An 8,033-nucleotide genomic window follows, 5' to 3' on the forward strand; every position below is an offset into this window, starting at 1 on the left:
CATTACGACTCATCTTTTCTGGACTTTTACAGTTTAAAAAACCCTTTTGAGATAGTTTTTCCTCGAGTGATGAGGATGGGATGGTAGGCGGTGATCTTCCAGTGATTCTTTCAGCGTCAAATTCATATGGCTCTGGCGTTAGAGTTTAAAGATCAGGATAAGTTTTTCTTTTTACTATCCTACAAGGGCATGTTCGATTGGAATTATTGAGATATTCCGAATATTTTTTTCTTAATGTCGAAGTAATATTCGTCTATCATTTTCTGTGCCGGTTTAGCTTTTTGGATAGCCAGCAAAACTGTCTAAGGGGCTAAGACCAATGATTTGAGCTTGACTCGCCGACCACCAAGCGCTCCTCCCAAGTCAGGGAACCAACTCTTGACTCGTGCGCCCCCTTTCTCCCAAGGGGTAAACTAGCCACTGCGAATCCCCAAGCGGGTGCCAGTCCCTGTTGCTGGAGAAACCACTCAAAGCGCATGCTCTTCTGATGATAGGTCTGGAGCGCCATTTTCATATGAAGAATCGGCCCTCTAATTAGGCATGTCCGTAGGACACCCAACATTAAAGTTGTTCAGACAGTACGAGATGCTTCACAGAAACAAGCCTCTTTGAGAGGATCCACTCCCTGCAGCGCTTCAACCGAGACGCCGTAAAGACGTTCTTTTGTGTTAATTTCTCCCTCCTCGCCCCTCTCCACTTCCCTCCCCCCGGGTGGCCTCGCCTCCGCCCCGCCGTCCTCACCCCCGCCCCCGCGGGCCTAGAGCAATATAAAGGTTAGGCATTTGTGATGATTTTACGCCCAGTGGCGGCCCAAATGAGCGTACGTGGGGGAACCGGATGGGAACGATTTCCCCCGTGAGAACAAAGCACAAGTTATATCAGAGTCCAGTATGTATAGAGGGAACCAGTACGAGTTCTTCTGAGCTAGCAGGTAGCGCTTTAATTTTAATTTTTATAAAATGGGGATGCATCAGAGATGGGGATGGGGGTTGCTTGAAAGATTAGCTAGAGGTAAGGCAAGGCACCGAGAGAGAGAGAGAGAGAGAGAGAGAGAGAGAGAGAGAGAGAGAGAGTTTGTGTGTGTGTGTGCTCGCGCAAGAGGTTAGAAGAACGTGGGTGAGTGGGGCGCGCGAGAGAATGGGAGACGGAGAAGAAAAATCTGGAGTGGGTGCAGACAAGGGAGGAGCGCCGGCGCATCCTTGGAAGTCGCCGCAGCGCCCTCCAGGCGATCCATTCCCCACTCCGCCGTTTCATTCATAAGTTTGTCTGGAGGCCCCGCCCGGCTCTTGCGGCCGGAGGGCCCTGCTTCCTTGTACCGCAATTGGTGGACCGCAACAAAGCCTTAGCAACCGGCTCTTAGTGACCCGCAGGGCCCCTGGTAACGGGTGCGGGCCGAGCGGAGAAAGGAGAGGGGCTGTCTCTTTAAGGGATGGCCGCGGAGCCGTGAAAGTGGAGGGGGCTGAGGGAGGGCGGGGAGGAAGGTCTGGGGGCGGGCCCAGGGGGAGGAGGAGGAGGAAGAGTTGCTGCTGAAAGGAGGTGGCGAAGGAGGAGCCGGAGCCGCTGCTGCCAGCCCGCGGGCACCAGAGTCCTGCCCGCTGCCGCACGAGTAGCCACGGGCGCGACTGGGGCCAGACGCCTGCTCCTCCATGATCACTTTGGGAGCCGGGAGAAGACTGTGCCCGGCCGTGAGAGCTGGTCTGCGTTTCCCAGGCGGCGGAGCAGCAGCAACAGCCGGGTCCGAATCCGAGCAGCTACAGCCCGGGGCGTGTGCGCCCCGCGCGGAGCGGGCTCGAGTTCCCCACGGAATGTCCCCGGGGCGCCCGGCGCTCTGACCCCCCAGCCGCCTCCGCCTTCGGCGCCTGCTACCTCTCGCTGTCGGGCTCGGTGTTCGGGACTGCAGGCTCCCCAGCTCCTGGGCAGTGGGCAAGCCCCCGGGGGCGGGTGACCTCAGCTGGCCACGACCCAGCCCTCCCCCGTGCGTATCTCGCTTAAGATGGCAGCGGAGTCAGGGGAACTAATCGGGGCTTGCGAGTTCATGAAAGGTGAGGAGCAGCCGCCCCGCCTCCTCCAACCCCCCTTCGCCCCCAACACTTCACTTCTCGCCCCTACGTCCCAGCCACTGCCCCCGGTTTCTCCCGGGACCCCCAGTGTCCTGCAGCCGCTGCGCGCGCTCTCAGCCCTCTCACTACTATCCTCTCCCCGAGGACCCCCTGCTTCCGGCTTCTCTTGTCTTTCTCGCGTCCCTCGTTCCCTCTGCAGCTCCCTCGGATGGCCTCCCCACCCGGTTTTGGGACACCACCGCCTTCTGCCGCGCTTCTGCACGCAGCAGCTCGCGGGGACTCTGCTCCGGGTGACCCTTTAGATCCCCCTTATCTTTATACTTACTTGCTGACTTCGGTTTTCAGGACACCCCCCAACCCCCCATCACACCCTGCTGTCTCTCCCCCCTGCCTTTTCTTGAAGTCTCCGGAGCTGCAGGGGAAGGCTCGCCTCTCTCTTTCTCTTCCGCAGCGGCTGAGGTCTGGAGATTTCTGAACCAAACTTGCATCTCCAGTTCTACGGGTACCCCCAGCTTCTGTCAGCTCCCGCTGACTAGAAACAAGGGAGATATGGGAGCTCTGCCCCGCCGAGTCCCTCAGTCAGAGGTCATCTTCTTGTCTCTCTGTTGTGCTCTGGGGTCTCTTTCTGGAAGAGATCAGGTTTCTGCAAGAATTCGTGTTAATGGGTCTTTAAATAATGGGTAGCAGTTGTTATTTTGATCTTTTATGTATTATCACCACCCCTACCCCCAGCTTCCCTACTTCTCATATGTTTTCTTCCATCTTTTAAACTTGTCTTTCAGATCGGTTATATTTTGCTACTTTAAGGAATAGACCAAAAAGCACAGTAAATACCCACTATTTCTCCATCGATGAGGAGCTGGTCTATGAAAAGTAAGTTTCTATTTTGTTTTTTTTTCTCAACCATTTAGCTTGTTGGCTCTTTGGTGAGGAAACAATATGCACCTTTATGGCAGTTTTATTCACTTTCCCACAGTGGTGCAAGTAACAGTTCCAATTTTTTAAGGCTCAGGTGCTTGGGGAAAGATACAGGGAAAGTTAACATAATTTGAACCTGTCAACACCTCAGTCCTTTTAGACCTCTGTCTATATTAGTTCTTACCACCACAACAGATTGACACTGTGAATTCCTAACACTCCCAGAACAGGACCAGGGAGACATGCTCTGTCCTTGCCAGACTCTAATGGCCTATGAATCAGTCCCCGAGTGTTTATGGAGCACCCACAGAATCCAGGGCAGTGTGTGTATTACAGGTGCTTCAGCTTTACAGTTCACAAGTCTTTTGTTGTCTCTCAGGATGTTTTTGTTTGTGTAGCTCTTTTTTTTTGAAAGTGGGACACATTTAGCTGGAGGTAGCTGTGTTTAGGTTCTATTGATGAATAAGACTTTACCTGGATGACGAAATCCTGACTTATTTTATTTGGGTGCTCCAAGCTTCACAGTGTTGTTTTCTTTGCCTTTGAGGAATGGTATAGGAGTGCTGATTTACTCTCATTGGTTACTTTGCTTCTGTGGGATTAGGATTTGAGAGTATAAGATAAGAGTATGGAACTCTTTTCTGTAAAGGATCATTGGTCTACAGGAAAAAAGGTACCTTAATATGTTAAGAATAGTAAAAATTTAATTAGAGATACATCTCTATTCAATAAAAGCAACAAATAAGGAATAAGAAAGCTGAATTGACTTGATTATGTCCGTTTATTAAAAGAGCTGGTGTTACAGAGTAGTTTTAATATATATATTTTTAATATATTTTAACTTAAACATTTAATTTTACTTTCTTGTTGTCTTATCTAACGTGCAATTAAATGAATGTAGTTACATGAGCCATAGTCACTCTAGTAAGCTTCCTAAGACTTGACCTGTTAATTGGGATTTGGGCAGTTCTGCCTGAGGATTTGGAGGTACCACCAGGCATTCAGTTCATTCCAAGAGTGACAGTATTCTTGACCTTCAAGAGCATATGTTTTATTTGAGGGAAAACAATCTTTAATTGTCACTTCATCATAGGGATTCTTGAAACTGATGTCTTAAGGACATTTCTCTTAGTGGAGCTGGGAGCAGGATGCTTCTTGAATAACTGAAATGAAAGTGGGAATGAAAGAGCCCTTTGCTGCCTCTCTTGAATGCCCAGAGTTCCTGCAGCAAAGAGGTCTCTACCCCTGGTGTCAGGTTACAGCTCTCCTAGACAGAATGGAATAATGTGCGGGCCAGTTCCCTGACCCCATGTACCTGGATGATGTCACTGCCTGCAGTGTTTATTGAATGTTCACTCTATTGTTGGGAATATGCATTGTTGTGGCTTTCTTTTGGTGAGTTTAGGGTTTGGGGACCTCTCGTGAGTCTGAGGGTAGGAACTGTGTATGTGCCATTATGTTCAATTCTGCAGTGACTGATGTGCCAGAGGTTGCTCATGTGTTACTGAACAAGCTCCAGTCGCCGAGGCCTGAGTTGCTTCTCTTGGGATTGCTCGATGGTAGATCTAGCAGGAAATTGCATTTAGCCAATTAAACACAGTATTCAATGGTTTTTGGAGCCTAATATGATAGATAAGGAACATTTTTGGTGTGACTTTAATGTTGGCGTTTTATGATGAGGCTACAAATCACATTCCTCTTAGATTTATTCTACTGTGTTTCTGGTGTCCTGTAAAAAAAGACTTGCCAGAGAGGCCATCCAACCTATATCGTGAGTTTTGATATCACTCGAAACTATGATGAGGACTCTAGTCTGGGCAGAGCGTTTCGTTGGGACTTGCCCAACTACCATACCACAGAGGTGGCTGTGGTTCTGATCACCCACAAATCCATCTTTCTTGTTATCCCAACATATTAAAAGGGGGCTAGATGATATAGAGAATACAATGATAATGAATGTGCATATTAACTTCATGGAGCTCTAAGGCTGGAGGGAGAATGGCAGGACTGGAATTAGAGGTATAGAAAAAGTAACTGCCGTAAGAGAAACATGTCCCCTATGCTAGGAGGAATTCACAGGCGGGTGGGAACACATCTGAGTGAAGCGTTCAGAAAAAGCTTCATGGAGGAGTTAAAGTTGTTTTGAAGGCAAGACAGAGTCTTATTAGGCAGAGATGTGAGTGGAAAGATCCTAGAAATGACAAGAGCAAGGATAAGGAATGGGGCTCTGGACAGTGTTCAGGGACTAGTATGTCCTCCAGATTGCCTACAGGCCAAATGAGGATGGGCGATCTGAAGCTGAAAGGTCAGGTGGGGGCAGATTGAATTCCAGGGCAAGGAACCATGCTGTCCTTAGAATGCCATGGGACTCTCTTGAGGGCTTTGTGGCAGGCCATGGTATGACTAGATCTGTGCCAACTGCAAGTAGTGGCAGGCATTTAAATGCATGCCGGATGCCGTTCTAGGAGCTCCACAACTATGAATCCATTTTATTCTCACAAAGGTTCTATGAAGCAGGTACTGTGATCATCCTCAGTGTGCAAATGGTGAGAGGAAGGCACAGAGAGGTTAGGTAACTTGCCCAAAGTCACAGAAGTAAGAAGTTGCAGAGCTGGAATATGAAACCAAGCTCGTCGGTTCTGGAGTACATATATCCTTTCTCAAAAATTAATATGATAGCATCATTTGAGATGGATTAGACGGGGTAGAAGCCCACTGAGAAAAATTCTAGAATGTTCAGGGGGAAGAACTAAGTGCCTAGATTAGGATGGGTGGTAATGGTAGTGGAAAGAAGAGATCTGAATCCATGTGACTTGGTAACAGATCAGGTGGGTGGGTTGGTGGGGTGCTGAGGAAAAAGAGGAGTCAAAGAACTCCTTAAGACAGCTTGGGTCACGGTGACCCTACTGGATCCATTAACCGAAGCAGGAAGTAGGGCAGAGGAATTGGCTTTCTTGGGCAAGACGAGGCATTGCATTTTGGTCAGGTTGAATTTAAGGAATTTAAGGGATATCACATACATTTGAAGTTCTTAAGTTTGCAAGTTTTCCCAAAAGAGATGATGCTAATGTGAGAACGATGTGATGTCTTGGAGAAAGAGAAGACATCAAGGTCTGTTTTTCATAGGCGGGGCCAAGGTGAGAGTAGAAGGGGAAAGAGGTGGGAATAAGCAGCCAAAGAGGTGGACAAAAGCGGAGGAGGAGAGAGAAGGCAGTGGAGAGGGACGGAAGCAGTGGAATCCATCAGCTCCGCTTCTTAGGAGTGTAGATGAGAGAGACTGCAAAGCCCTTCGAAAGACATGCAGTAACCTGGGCTCTATCGATGGAGGATGGCTTGTGGCGAGGACAGTCTTGACTGTCATATAACATACATGTCTCCAAGGAAAGGAACATATCAATGTACATGATCACACAGGGCCTTTTTCAGCCCTGTTCCTGTATACTTATTTGCAAAATGTATAAATGAATGAGTGCTGCCTTTCTGGCTAAATTATCACCTTGGAAATGCAACTATTATTTATGAGTCAAGAAGTAGACTCTAAATATTAGGCCATAGGTATTCTGGACACAGCTGTGTTTTGTGCAGATTTTTATTTAGTTATCAAAAGGTGATAGTGCTCCATGATTAAAGTGGCAACCTTCTGAGAAGCCGGTAGAGAAAATTTAACAAAGTGGCCTCATGAGGTAATGCTATTTATTAAAAATGAAAGTCTGAATTTTCTGCTTGATTTACAAATAGAATTAAGTTAATATAAAGGCCTGAGCAGTCTTAGTAAAATGTGGTTGATAAGAGAGCATACGTTTGTCCTTGGGTTATGATTTCACAGATCAGAATTAAAATCAGAGTATAGGCTAACATACTTGTGGGACAAAAGTAGCCCATAAAAAGGGAGCCTTTCACAGATTTATCTGTCTTCAGTTAAGCTACAAATAATGCACAACTTGGTTTTGGAATTGGGCCCCGTAATCCAAATACAGGCTTACTTTTAGAAACTTGGCTCAAATTTTTTTGGCTCAAAAGTTAGCAAAATCAAATATGTCAATTGCTATAACTTTGTGTGCCCCTCCTAATTGTTTTGATGGTTCAGGGTTGTTAATGCCCAGAAAGCCAGCTTGCTGTGAAGGGTAGTACAGAGGGTCTTCATTTTCAGCTTTGTTCATGTTCGTTTCTTGTGTTTGTAAAGGAAGGGTACTGAAAATGCTGGAGAGAACTCTTCATGGACATACTCTGGAGACTGAATATTAAGCAGTTTCTGTAGTGATTCGAAGAATTTTTCCAAATGTTTTAACATGGAAGAATGAGCCGCCTCTAATGAGGACTAATTAGCTAACTTGAAGATTTAAATAATTTACAACATTCAATTTTCATTTAAACTGTATTAAAGCAGCCTGATATGAATGCCACTGGGAACTTTTGGATAATTTATAGAGGAAGGATTCATGTAGTCTGTAGCATAGGTTTGAGTCAAAATGTGAACCTTGGACATTATTGAAATACAGAAAAACTTCTCTGGCCTGGAAATATTTGTGGGAATAGAGTATTTAAGTTAGATAAAGATGAGAAGAACCCTTTTCATTTTTTATTTCAAATTTAATATGTAGCAAGTAGGTTAATTTAATGGAAAGGTGAATGCCACTTAAGCGCATGTACCCATATATAGGATCTTATAGAGCCTTAGGGTCATCATTTGTTACCTCACCTCTCATTATAAATTGTTATGATGTAGACAGAAGAGGAGATTTGGTTGAATTCAGAGACAAGTTTCACCATGGTAATGAAAACAAGAACTCACATTTATAGTCCTGTGCCAAGCAGTGTTCTGTGTGCTTTACACACATTAACTCAGATAATCTTCAGAACAACCCTAGGAGTTAGGTGCTGTCATTATCACCGCTTTACAGTTGAGGAAACTGAGGCCTTGAGACGGTAACTAGTGCCTAAAGTCAATGAGCCTAGTAAGTTGCAGACCTGGATTCGAGCCACAGGCAACGGGCCCTGAAGTTCATGCTCTTGTGCTTCCAGCAAGTTCCCAGTTGTCCTGAGCCTGCGGGGGTG

General features: G+C 46.5%; 1 protein-coding gene across 1 annotated transcript in view; it reads left to right on the forward strand.

Moving 5' to 3' along the window:
* Positions 1-1,516: 1,516 nt before the first annotated feature.
* Positions 1,517-8,033, forward strand: part of LOC109374610 (dual specificity protein phosphatase CDC14A-like) — a gene marked incomplete at its 3' end in the record, with an annotated part of 67,191 nt that continues 60,674 nt past the window's right edge. The window contains exons 1-2 of the mRNA XM_019629349.1: positions 1,517-2,042; positions 2,843-2,933. Coding sequence (XP_019484894.1) covers positions 1,994-2,042; positions 2,843-2,933 — 140 coding nt within the window. The remainder of the gene's footprint in view (positions 2,043-2,842; positions 2,934-8,033) is intronic.

The sequence above is a fragment of the Hipposideros armiger genome, unplaced genomic scaffold, assembly GCF_001890085.2.
Source record: "Hipposideros armiger isolate ML-2016 unplaced genomic scaffold, ASM189008v1 scaffold_845, whole genome shotgun sequence".
NCBI classification, from domain to species: Eukaryota; Metazoa; Chordata; class Mammalia; order Chiroptera; family Hipposideridae; genus Hipposideros; species Hipposideros armiger.